General features: G+C 43.8%; 1 protein-coding gene across 2 annotated transcripts in view; it reads left to right on the top strand.

The window, feature by feature from the left end:
• The window catches only part of DENND5B (DENN domain containing 5B), a 198461-nt gene that overhangs the window by 93189 nt on the left and 91511 nt on the right, over positions 1-13761 (top strand). For both annotated transcript variants that reach the window (XM_082257218.1, XM_082257217.1), the window contains 2 exons: positions 2568-3104; positions 12872-13103. In XM_082257218.1, coding sequence (XP_082113344.1) covers positions 2568-3104; positions 12872-13103 — 769 coding nt within the window. The remainder of the gene's footprint in view (positions 1-2567; positions 3105-12871; positions 13104-13761) is intronic.

The raw sequence follows: 13761 nt of genomic DNA, 5'->3' as shown, positions 1-13761 counted from the left end.
CCGCTGTTGGCTGTGGTTCCTTCTGCTGACCCCCTACGTCTGTTGTGACAAAATGTAGGCCCCAGAAGAAGGAACTACTGCAAAAGGGATTGGAATCCAACACCCCTAGAAATGACACCTAGCATAAGCACTAAGTGCCGAGTCACACTTATGCGATGCGGGAAGGCTGCGAATTTGCAGCCTGTTCCCGCATCGCAAACTCACCCTTGGCAGTTCACACTGCCATATGCGATACGCTGGGGGTGTCAATGAAATGTTAACGACACCCCCAGTTTGATTGCATATCGCAGTGCGATCTTTAGTGCCGGTTCACACTCTTGCGGCTGCGGAGATCGCATGTAATATCGGAGCGCACTGCTCCTTTATTACATACGATCGGCTGTGCGGTACGAATTCAGCCATACACTTTGTATGGCTAAATTCGCACTGCACCCTCACAAAAGTCGCACAGGACCCTTTTTTTCAGCGGCATCAGGATCGAATCGCACAGTGGTTCACACTTGTGCGATCCGATCCTGAGCGAACTGTAAAGATCGCACTGCGATATGCGATCAAACTGGGGGTGTCGTTAACATTTCATTGACACCCCCAGCGTATCGCATATGGCAGTGTGAACTGCCAAGGGTGCGTTTGCGATGCGGGAACAGGCTGCAAATTTGCAGCCTTCCCGCATCGCATAAGTGTGACCTGGTACAGTTCGCACAGGATCGGATCTCACAAGTGTGAACCACTGTGCGATCTGATCCTGATGCGGCTGAAAAAAGGGTCCTGTGCGACTTTTGTGCGGGTTCAGTGCGAATTTAGCCATACAAAGTGTATGGCTGAATTCGCACCGCACAGCCGATCGCATGTAATGAAGGAGCAGTGCGCTCCGATATTACATGCGATCGCCACAGCCGCAAGAGTGTGAACCGACACTAATAGAACAGATCTATCAAAGAATTTCAATGGTATATTTAACAGACCGAAAGGGAACAAAAAAGAGAAGCTCCCAGAAGAGAAGCTCCCAGGCACATTACATGTCCCAAATTACAAATGTGTCAAGGTTCTAGATCTGTGACTCACCAAGTCTTGCAGAAAAGGCGAGTATGACAACCCTGGAGATTGCACCTTCAAAAACACATTGATAATAACCTTGGAGTACTAATCACACTCCCAGATAACTCCCAGGAATGTATTTATCATTCTCTGCATTGGATACAGTAAGTACAGAAAGTACAGAAAAAACAGCAAGCCAGTAAAAATGTTAGTTATGTATCAATTATTCTCAGTTTTTACATGAATGACTTAAAATGTGTATTTTTACAGAAATCACAACGTGGCTTCCCTTTTTTACCTGGTCCAAATGCACAAGGCCATATGTGTAGTCCTCTTTCTTTATCTTAGCTGTATTGAAACAATGAAAGCTGAAATCTGATTGGCTACCAAGTTGCCAACGCTTTTGGTGTCGTTCTTGGCCAAAGAATGTTGGTCTACCAACCTTGTCTTATTAGCCATGTTTTATAGAGAAATGTGACAGAAGCTGAATTAGGCCCCAGTCCATTTTGACATTACTGCTAATTAATTTTGATCAATGTCTGTTTTTTTTATTAGATTCTCATTTGTTACAAGAGAAAGTGGCACTCCTAGTTGTGTGCAAAATGCAGATGCTAGATACATTATTAATGGGGCTGACAGATGGGCGGCTAATTACAGTGGCGCTGATGAGGGCAAGATGGCGTCCGAGCTGACAGCTAGTAAGCTGGTTTGATTTAGTGGGCATTAGATCACTGTGGCATGCTTGGGACGATTGGGCTTCCCTAATAAAGATGGACTCTTATAATTGATCATTTTAAAGATGAATTCCAGGTATATTTTTACATAGTTACATTGGTCCAAGCGATAGATGGATAGATCGAGATATATAATTATCTATCTAGCCAGTCCCCTCGGAAGCTGGAAATCGCCGTAGTAGGCACCACTACTCCAATGATCTCCAATAGCTTCCAGATGCACCGTGCTGCAGCTGGTAGGGGAGAGACCTATACAAAGCAGCTGAGTGTTCTTCCTGCATATTCCTGTGATCCTTTCACTGGTGGCCTGTGACATCAGCTTTAAAGAGATCCAGTCAATAACTTTCCAGTCAATTACCTAGCGCAGCCACCTCCCTCCTTGCATGTCGTAGCCCTTTCCTCTTCTGGGAGTGTCCTATTACTCTGTGTTGGCCCAGCTCCTCTGCCCATCCCCTCAGTTCCCTACATACTGTAAATGTTTTATGTAGTTGCTGGGGGAGGAGTGAAGGGGACTACTATGGAATTTCGCTTGAGTTACACCTCTAAATCTGCTGGGGCTGCTTGCATCACATCCAAAATGGCAGAATAGCAATCGTGGGGGTATTGTATTAAATGTCCACACATAGGAGGCTTTTTACAGATAAATAACTTGCATAAAATACATTAAATGCACATATAAATCTTATGGGAAAACTTTTGTTGAAACTAGGTCCTGGAATGCTTCTGAATTTCAAGTTTTGTTCTTATAATATGCAACTTAGATGCTAATATCGGTTTGTCTCCTTGTCATTTCAGGCTAACTTGTGCTTTGTGGACATTGATAACCACTTCATAGAACTACCGGAGGAGTTCCCACAGTTCCCCAACAAATTGGAATTTATTCAGGAAATCTCAGAGGTTCTCTTGAACTATGGCATACCACCAGAGGGAAATTTGCACTGCAGCGAGAGCGCCACCAAGCTGAAGAGCCTGGTACTTGATGACCTGGTGAACGATAAGAAGAATGGCAATATCTCCAGCCACAATATCAACATGTATGAGCTGCTGAAGGGCAATGAAACCATGGCCCGTCTTGAGGCTCTCACCAAAAGGACGGGGATAAAGATGGACAAAATCAGCATTAGTGTCCCACTGACAGACCCCGAGGATGAGCACAAGCTCCAGTGCGCTGAGCAGGAGCTGAGGGATTACAAACTCAATGTACAGATCCGAGAAGTGTTCGCCAACCGATTTACGCAGATGTTCTCGGACTACGAGGCATTTGTCATTCAGGCTGCTCATGACATGGAATCTTGGCTGACTAACCGAGAACAGATGCAGAACTTTGACAAAGTAAGCCATGTTTTTTTTCACTTACGGTAAAGGACATGTCAACAATTCTTTTTGTCTCACTTTAGAAGGTAATTTTACAGGTACAAGTGATATAAATAATTTATGCTAGTGACGGGGCCAGTTTAAAGAGGAAGTAAACTTCCATCTTTAAATTTTACCTACAGGTAGGATTATATTAAGGCTTACCTAATAGGTAGTGTAAATATCTCCTAAACATGCAATGTTTTAAATGATATTTACTGAGCTAGCAGCCATTTACGTCACTGGAGCATGCGCTCTTAAGGAGCGGCCACCTGTGGCATTTCTTCAGAGCAGTGTGCCGTGACTGGCGGCTCCCACTCGCATGCCGGGGCTGTGAATCCAGAAGGAAGACCGGGAAGAGATGGACGCTGCCTTCAGCGATGGCATCGCTGGAACGATTCTTTTCAGGTAAGTTTAACATAATGTGCTAGTATGCGATGCATATTAGCACATTCTGCCTTTGCCTTGCAGGTATGAAAAAAAATTAAAATTAAAGTGCAGCAGTTTACAACCGCTTTTAAAGATCAACTCTATCCAAAAAACTTTTTTGTTTTGGACAGTGTGGGGATGGGACAGAACCCTTCGTAGGTCACTGGAACAGTAATAGACAGGAAATGTTGAAATGGGGGCGCCTGTCACACGGCTGAATGTTGGAAGTCATTTGGCAATACAAAAAAAAAATTGTCCGTCATTCGGCCTGAGTGTATGTCTGTCTGTCCGAGAGAAGCTGGCCGTTCTGCCGGCTTCTGTTGAACGTGCATGCTGGAAAACCAGCAGCTGACTGACTTCCAATCAGCGCTTTTGGCCAAAGGCAGAGAGCGCTGATCAGAGTGTTCTGGTGGGGGGGGGGGGGGGTGTCCCCCTGTCAGAACACAATAGCTCAGCAGGGGAGATTGCTGTACTTACTTCTCATAGTAAGTACAGCTCCTCCGACTGGAGCTGACTGTAAACCAAAGGAGTCGTGTCCAGTGAGATTAAGTCCTTCCTACTCCATTAAAAACTTAAAAAATATATATACAGTAGCACTTGCTCCCATTCTGATTGGTGGCCCTGTTGTCTTCAAAATGCATCCCTATATAATGGCTTTAGCTCCAACCACTTTTGAATCCCAAATGATTGGCCTTCCTGTGGAGGAGGGTACAGCCAACATAGAGTCCTGCCCCTCTTAAATTGGGTGATCTTTCACTAGTATGAATTGGTGCTGCTTGTTCATACATAATCGTAAAAAATCTGTGGCTGTGTGTAAAGTATCTACTGATGCCCTGTGTGTGTGTTTATAAACAACTAGCTTTGGGTGATCCTTTTAGGCCCTGTTCACACCTGAGCATATTTTAGCTCGTAAAATGCTCATCTCTGAAGTCTCAAAACGCCCAACAAGCAAAATCCCATTCATTCCATTGCCCTTTGTTCATATCTGAGCGTTTTGTCTCCTGAAACAAAACGCCTGAAGCTCAAAAAAGTACATGAGCTTATTTTTTGGCAAATTACAAGCTTTTTTGTTAGATGTCAATGCCTGCCTCCAAAACGCCTGAAATAAGCCAGAAAAAACGCCTGAAAACTATACGCTCAGATGTGAATGGAGCCTTACTTTTCTGAATGAACAATCCTTTTGTAAATTACAGCACTGGTCTCCAGAACGGCCCCTGCTGCCAGAGACCAGAGCGGTCAGTCACAAATTTTGTCTCCTTGCTAGTGTTGTCAGACTAGGGAAGAAAACCTGTCTGACCATGCTGTCTAGGAACTAAGGGATGGATTTGAACAAGGCCATTTCCTATATGCACTTGGTGCACTAAGTAGGTAAATAACAATAAAACATTCTTAAAGGCGGTTCTTCTTTAGACCTCATGCACACTGGACATTTTTACAGCTGCTGTTTTTGGCGTCGGAATACCATGCTGGGGAGTTTACTGGCTGCAGCAAAAAATGTCTGTGTCCATGCACACATAGGCGGTTATCAGCAGTTTTTGGAAGGGGCGTTTTCTGGCTGAAAAAAACCCCCAGAACTAGTGGGTTTTAAGAGGCGTTTTTCAGCTCTAAAAGCGCACTAACTGATAAAAGCTTAAAAACATGGCGGCTATTCTGAGTTTATCAACCTTTTTGAGCCATAAGCTTTTGTGGAGGTATAGCTTTGCTGAAAGAAAAGCTAAAAAACACTACAGCTGAAAAAAAAGCTGAAAAACGCTACGGCAAAAAAGCTGAAAAACTCCTTCTACAGCTTTCTACTGACATTTTGAAAACGTCCAGTGTGCATGAGGCCTTATTGTCAGATTAGAAAAGATTGTATTTACCTAAATTCCTAGCTGGTCACATGATCTTTGCTGGTCACATGATCTTTGCCAGCGGATTTAGGAAGACTGCTGTCCAGATAGAACGGACCTGGTATGAATCAGTGCTGCTTGTTCATAATAGTAAACAATCTGTGGCTCTGTGTAAAGTATCTACTGATGCCCTGTGTGTATCTACAAACAATTGTTGGTCTGGATGATATTTTACTAATTTGAATGAACAATCAACACTGTTCATTCATCATAGTGAAAGATAATCAGAGCGGCGGTGTGTCTGTCTGCAGCTGCTTTTACACATACAGTCCTCGGCCACAGCTTTTATGAATGATCAATGAAATGTGTATGACACAGCCCGGCAGTGCTGAGCATTCATTCATAAATCTGAAAGATCACACAGCACTGTAACGCTGTGCAGTTTACTTTTTATTTTGTTAATGACAGCACTGATCTTCAGAACGGCCCCTGCTGTCAGTGACAAATTTGTCTCTTTGCTAGGGACGATGAATTTGAGCAAAGCCGGTTCCTATATGCACTTGGTCCACTAGGGAGGTAAATACCAATAAAACATTGTGGTCAGAGGCTGCGGACATGATGCAGGAGGTGGTCAGATATAAAAATGGTTTGGTTCTTTTTTTTTATTGTCCAATTGGAAAAGTTTAATTTTCCTGTGAAAAGATAAATTCCTAGCTGGTCACATGTTCAGACAGAACTGGCCTGTCAGCGACCGAGTCTGCTGACATCATCTGTAAGGCAGAACCATGTGATCAATGCCCCTTCATTCCTGGCCCATTTTATTCTTTTACTTCTTTATACTCGAGTATAAGCCGAGGCCCCTACTTTTACCACAAAAAGATGGGAAAAATGATTGACTCGAGTATAAGCCTAGGGTGAGAATGCAGGGTGGCGGGCATGGTACAGGAGAATGCAGTGTGGCGGGCATGGTACAGGAGAATGCAGTGTGGCTGGCATGGTACAGGAGAATGCAGTGTGGCTGGCATGGTACAGGAGAATGCAGTGTGGCTGGCATGTACAGGAGAATTCAGGGTGACTGGCATGGTACAGGAGAATGCACTGTGGCTGGCATGGTACTGGAGAATTCAGTGTGGCAAGCATGGTACTGGAGAATTCAGGGTGGCAAGCATGGTACAGGAGAATGCAGTGTGGCTGGCATGTACAGAAGAATTCAGGGTGGCAAGCATGGTACAAGAGGTTGCGGGCATACTAGTGCGGCTGTCTCACCTGTTCCAGAGGCGCCTTCATTTTAAAAATGGTGCCGCCCGGCCCCCGCCGCATCATTGCGCACGCGCCGCCGCCGCTCGGGACAGCTGGTGTACGTTCGGCTATTTCCGGCCTGTCCCGAGCGGTGGAGGCGCATGCGCGGTGACATGTATACGACGGGCGGCGCCATTTTTAAATCTTAAACACGTCGGAGCGGCCGGGAACTTTTTTTTTTTTTTTTGACTCGAGTATAAGGCGAGGGGGATGTTTTCAGCACAAAAAAAATGTGCTGAAAAACTCGGCTTATACTCGAGTATATACGGTAGATATTTGTTTCAAGAAAATCTTTGCTGGGAAATGGCAAAAGATAAAGCCAAGAGTTGATTTTCCAGACGCTGAAGATATATGGACTCACCCTTATGTCTCCTAATGAGCTCTCTTGGTGCCTTCAGCCCAGGACCGCACAATGGCAGCCATCAGCTATGAAGGGATAACTCTGCTACACCCCCCTTTTGTATCTCTCTGACCAATAGAAAGGCTTTCATTGGAAGGGGCATACTAGAGATCCAACATAGAGTATTTCTCTGCGCAAACTAGCAAGTATCTGTTCATACAGTCAAAAGTTCCGTACCATGAATGTAAGTTGGTTTAAGTAAACTGGCCATATATGGATCAAAATTAGGCTAGATCAGCAGGGACTGGCCAAGTTGTGATCCATGTATGGGATTACTAATTGCACCCAAGTCGATCCATCAACTGACTTGTGTGTACAACCAGCCTGTCTGACTTTTGGCATGCGATTACTGCCGACTGCTATTGCTGCTGGCAGTATTCATTGTGTTCTGCCAGCGGGGAAGGCTTCCTGTGACCTCCTGCCAGCAGAACACAATAGTGCTGAATGTGTTGATTGGGGGAATCGAGCAATTTTATTTCCTTCCACACATGGTGGAGGGAAAGAAAATCTAATCCTCTATACCAGTGGTTCTCAACTCCCATCCTCAGGACCCACTAACAGGCCAGATTTTAGGTATCACCTTGGAGAGATGCAGACTAGAATACTGCAATTACTGAGCAGCAAAATGTATCATCTGTGATTTATTTCAATTATCTTGCAAACCTGGCCTGTTAGTGGGTCCCGAGGCCAGGAGTTGAGAACCATTGCTCTATGGGCTGCCTTAAACCCCAACTCCAGCCAAAACGTTATTGTGTGGTTTTAGATAAGGGAAGGGTTAGACCCTAACTTCATTAGTGTTCCTGTTAAGTAGATGTCCCATCACTTGTATTAAGATGTATAGAGGTTTATTTACCCAAGGCGCATGCAGTGGGCACTCGCCACTGCAGTTGCTCCAGAGCTTAAAAGCATAAATAGACAGCGCTAACAGGTGACAAAATGTAAATGAATTATAAATATATATAAATGTGCTACAATAATTAATTGGTGCCCTAAAACATTGATGCTCTAAAAAATTGATTGGTACAACCAAAAAGTGTATATATAAACAATACATATATAATAAATACTAAAGTGCTAGGATTAAGTGTCCATAATATAACCATTAAAGTGCAAAGTGATTTGTTAAGGTGCAGTCCAAAAAAATGCTTCTTCAACACAAAACTAAAGTGCCAAACAGGTGCTCGAATCCATAAAAGTGCCCAAGTGCTCTTCAGGAAAAAGGCCCCCAATGGGGATGCACTCACCAGATTTTGGGTAAAAATGAGCCTTGAACATGTATAATGTTCCTTGATCGGATCACAGGATCAATGCAGCTACCCTAGCATATGAGATATCCCTCAAACGGATGGATGGATGACATGCACCTCATAGACTGGCTCCTTAATAATTCGTCTCCTCTCTCTCTCCCATGTGTGTTTCAAATAAAAAGAGAGAAGCCGTACATAGTGAAGCCCGTAATATTTATTTAAACCAGAATGGTAAGAATAATACTCACAAAGTATCTTTAAAAAATCGGCAATGAACAGCATTAAACAGCCTAGCACAGTCAATCCTCCAATTTCCGTGTCGCTGCCGGCGTGGAACGCACGCCGGCAGCGACACGGAAATTGGAGGATTGACTGTGCTAGGCTGTTTAATGCTGTTCATTGCCGATTTTTTAAAGATACTTTGTGAGTATTATTCTTACCATTCTGGTTTAAATAAATATTACGGGCTTCACTATGTACGGCTTCTCTCTTTTTATTTGAAACACACATGGGAGAGAGAGAGGAGACGAATTATTAAGGAGCCAGTCTATGAGGTGCATGTCATCCATCCATCCGTTTGAGGGATATCTCATATGCTAGGGTAGCTGCATTGATCCTGTGATCCGATCAAGGAACATTATACATGTTCAAGGCTCATTTTTACCCAAAATCTGGTGAGTGCATCCCCATTGGGGGCCTTTTTCCTGAAGAGCACTTGGGCACTTTTATGGATTCGAGCACCTGTTTGGCACTTTAGTTTTGTGTTGAAGAAGCATTTTTTTGGACTGCACCTTAACAAATCACTTTGCACTTTAATGGTTATATTATGGACACTTAATCCTAGCACTTTAGTATTTATTATATATGTATTGTTTATATATACACTTTTTGGTTGTACCAATCAATTTTTTAGAGCATCAATGTTTTAGGGCACCAATTAATTATTGTAGCACATTTATATATATTTATAATTCATTTACATTTTGTCACCTGTTAGCGCTGTCTATTTATGCTTTTAGTTTTTTCTGGTATTTTACCTAGTGAGCAGCAGCTTCAGGTTTTATACATTGTTTATATTTTATTTTTTCACCAAAATATACATCACAGCGCGGAAAATAAGTTATTGTTTTACATGCTCCAGAGCTTGGTAAACAAGGGGAAGCTCTGCTGACTTCCATCATCCAATCATGTGCAAGCAAAAATGCTGTTTATTTTTTTTTGCATGTGATTGGGTATTCTTTGCAAAGTGAAGGGCAACCAAACTGATGAGAGGCATGGAGGAGTTTAGCTATGAGACCAGATTAGCTGAACTGAATTTATTCTCTTCAAGAGGTTATTAGGGGAGATAGGACCATTATGTATAAATACATAAGTGGTCCATATAGTGAACTTGGACAAAAAAAAGAAAATGATCTGATGCATCAAAAGCGAGATGCCTCCATACCTAAATACAATATTTTCTATTGCATATAGTGAACTTGGTGTTGAGTTCACTTTCAGGTCATTACAGAGGACAAGGAGCACTCTTTTCTTCTGGAGGAAAAGAGAATTAACCTCCATGTATGGAATGGCTTCTTCGCAGTTAGAGCTGTGAAAATGTAGAAGAGACTCCCTCAAGAACTAGTTTTGGCCAGCTCAGTGGATTGTTTTAACAAAGAGCTGGATCCATTCCTAAACACGCAAAATATAACTGGATATTCACATTTATAGGTAATGACACCAGAGAATGTTAATCCAGGGAACATCTGCTTGCCTCCTGTTTTCCTCCAAACAGGTCCTCCTTAAAGCTGAACTCCAGGCAGATATAAGTGTAGCACTACACCCAAGGGATCTGCTGAAGACTGGTTCCCCTGGGTTACCATTAGCAACAGAACATTCAGACATGTTCCCAAGTGATTTTACCTTAGACAAGGACCAGTCCAGTTTCTTTTGGTTTTTAGATTTTATTAGGAACTTGGATAGGAGAAGGGATGAGTGAAATACTCCAACAGAACTAAACTATGCACAACAAGCAGGGACGATATGATTAATGCTGATTAACGCTGTTTGAGCTAGTCACGGCTAGGCTGCTTACTGTATTTCACCTTTTGACTGTGAAAGAGTCCTATTAGCTTCCTAAGGCACTCTTTTCCTGAGGTAGCTGACTTTAATAGCAGGCTGCACTGCTGAACAACTTCAGGGCCCTTCCTGGCGCCCCATTTAATCCCTAATCTTCAGGGCTTCACAACTTGGCACTGTCTTTACTATAACACACTGGGTAGCTGGCTCCTTGATCCGCTTGACCCCTCTGGAGTGGTCCCCTCTCTTAGGCAGACCCCTGGGCAGATGCTTGAGTACTCACGATACTGTTTTTCCAGAAGTATTCTGCCCAGCAGCTCCACTTGGTCAGCACACTGGATCCTTCTGCAGCACAGCTCAACCCCTGGTCCCGAGACTGACTGCCTTGGAGCACCTTCCTCAGAAACAGGAGGAGAGAAAGCCGTCACCCTCTTCCTGGGACCTGCCTTCCTGCCCAAAGACCACCCTGTCACATGCCCCCCTCTCGGATTTATTCCCAACCCTAGGATGCATTGCAGCAATGCCCACCCACTGGGACAGTCCTAAACCCTGGTGTGCTATTGGCTAGGTTTCCTCCACTATCCAACAAGGTCCCTCATTAGATACAGAAGGGAGACTCCCCAGGCTCAACAGGTCACAGCTGGAAGCATGTGACAGGCTAACTGACAGATCAGAACCTCCTGATAAGCAGAACAGGGTCATGAATATATTTTACCTAGCACCTACCTAGGAGGGTGCTACATAAGATACACAAGCTAATTGAATGCCATATTCACAAAATGTACATTATTAAATATGTTTTTTTTTAATGCAAGAAGTGTAAGTATCTGAGTTTTAGACCCCATTCACACTAGCGCGACTTGTCAGGAGACTTGGTCGCCTGACAAGTCGCGGTGGGTCGCTCGTCATTGATTAGCACAGGACCCGTTCTAATAGGAGCGACACAAGTCGCTCTGACTTAGAAAAAGGGTCCTGTACTACTTTGGGGCGACCTGGAGGCGACTTGCATTGACTTCAATGATATGAAGTCCCTGCAAGTCGCGCCGAGGTCGCGGTGCACGCTGTGCACCGCAACTTCACAGGTCGCCCCATCAAGTCGTGTCGCCCCTGTCTGAACGGGGTCTTAGTTTGTATCAGCCTCTTGCAATCCCTGTAGAGCACTAAGCATAGGATAGGAAGAAGCTTCACAAGGAGGTAAACAGGTGTCCTCATGTGCTAACAGAGATCTTTCTGATAGAAGAAGATATCAGAGTGACATAGAGATGAGCTTCTCAGTCTGTTACTACTCCTTTAACTATCCAGTCACAAAACTGGGGGAGGAACAAGTAAGAGTTGCTGACTGCAGCAGTTGCCTTTCCTGGCCAGACAGGGCTGTACTGTGTGGCAGAGCTGTGTAAATCTTAGAACTGGATAAACAAAAATACAAATTCTTTGGCATGGCAGGTGAAACAGCTTTGTTATATCCAGTATATTTCACCCATGTATTTAGCAATTTGTCTGGCGTTAAGCTTTAAAGTGATATTAAAGATTTGGGGTTTTTTTGTATTTTTTTTTTGTTTTTTTTTTTGTTTTTTTTTAATAACAAAAATGTCATACTTGCCTGCTCCGTGCAATCGTTTTGCACAGAGTAGCCTTGATCCTCCTCTTATCCGCTCCCCTGCCGGCGCGCCAGGCCTTTTCCTTCTGCCTAGTGCCCTCATAGCTAGGGATGCAACGATCCAATACCGATATCTGGTGTTGTGAAATCGCCGATACCGGAACCCATTCGAAGCTGTACACAAAGCAAGCAGCTGCAGTACAGAGCAAAGCCGCTGCTTCAGGTGTACAGCTCCTCCATTCACAGGCGGAGTGCATCTGATATCACTCCGCCTGTGAGCCGGACCTATACAGGAAGTAGCGGCTCCCATCCCATACTACTACTGCACCTAGTAAGGAATGGCTGACCCGTTTTCAAGCAAAAACTGGATCGGCCAGTGGATCGGTCAATCTAACCGATCCCCCGATCCATCTAAAATGGCCATATCGGCTCCGATATCCGATCCGAATATCGGATTGGTGCATCCCCTCTCATAGCAAGCATCTTGCTGTGGGGACACCTGAGCAGGCTCGCTCCTGGGCTGCTTCTCTGTGTCTATTTACACAGGGAGCATGGCTCAGCCCTCCCTGCTCTCTCCTCATTGGCTCACTGGCTGAGATTTACAGTAGCAGGAGCCAATGGCTACCACTGCTGTCTCAGCCAAAAAGGATTGGGATAACCGGGAGAGCTGAAGCTCTCATGCACATTGCTGGATCAAGATGAGCCTCTGGAAAGTTTTAGGGGGTCTGCTGCACACAGATTTTTCACCTTCATGCATGTTGCATGGATAGTAAATTGTTCAGTTCTTATGTTACTTTAGGTCCATTAAATTTTTAGTTTAACTTTAGGAAAGAAGTTGCAATTCCAGATTTTTTTTTTTTTTTTTATTTCTACTTTTTCTATTGCAGGCTTCTTTCTTGTCAGACCAGCCAGAGCCCTACCTCCCATTCCTCTCCAGGTTCATTGAGACGCAGATGTTTGCCACATTTATCGACAATAAGATCATGTCTCTATGGGAGGAGAAGGATCCTTTGCTTCGAGTTTTTGATTCTCGCATCGAGAAAATCCGCTTGTACAATGTCAGAGCTCCAGCAATTCGCACTTCTACCTACCAGTCATGTACCACCTTAAAGGAAGCCAGTAAGTGTTCAGCCAATGTTACATTTAATTACTATTGTTGTATGAATTGTACAAGGTCTTTCTTAGAAATGGAGGAAGAAAAACAATTGTCAGAATTAAATGGAAGGCTGAATTACAGGGGATAGAACTGAAAAATTTATATTTTCAGATGTACACTTTTTTTAAATTTTTTGCATTTTTTAATCTTTTTTACTTAATTTTTTTTAATTGCACTTAATTGCAAATTCGTACCTGGTTCTGCTCTGGAGATGGGCGTGAAACAGGTAATACTTCCTCACACAGAGTGACTGCTGTAATTACATCATTTTTAATTCTGGAAAAAAAAATTGTTGCATCCTCAATACCCCTGCATATCTATGGCCAAATGATCACTCTGTCCGCTGTCTTGTGCAAACGCGTCCGGTCCTCTTTCAAGGTTGAATGACGCAAAACAAAAGGATAGGGGAAAGTGGGGCTTTACGGGCCAGTGGGAGTAGAAGGCTCACACCAAAACCAGCTAATATAAAACAATTTACATTTCATTGAGTTCCAGCACAGCATCGTTCAGTCTACTTCTTGTGAGCCCAGGGCATCAAGGACACACCTCCCTGGAGGTTTGTGATCAGGCAGCCCTGAACTCACAGTAGAACGGTGCCATGTTTTTATCCTCCTGCAGGGG

The sequence above is a fragment of the Pelophylax lessonae genome (genome assembly GCF_965119305.1).
Source record: "Pelophylax lessonae genome assembly, chromosome: 4".
Classification (NCBI taxonomy): Eukaryota; Metazoa; Chordata; class Amphibia; order Anura; family Ranidae; genus Pelophylax; species Pelophylax lessonae.
The sequence above is the reverse complement of the archived record's forward strand: the minus strand, read 5'-3'. Positions and strand labels throughout refer to the sequence as shown.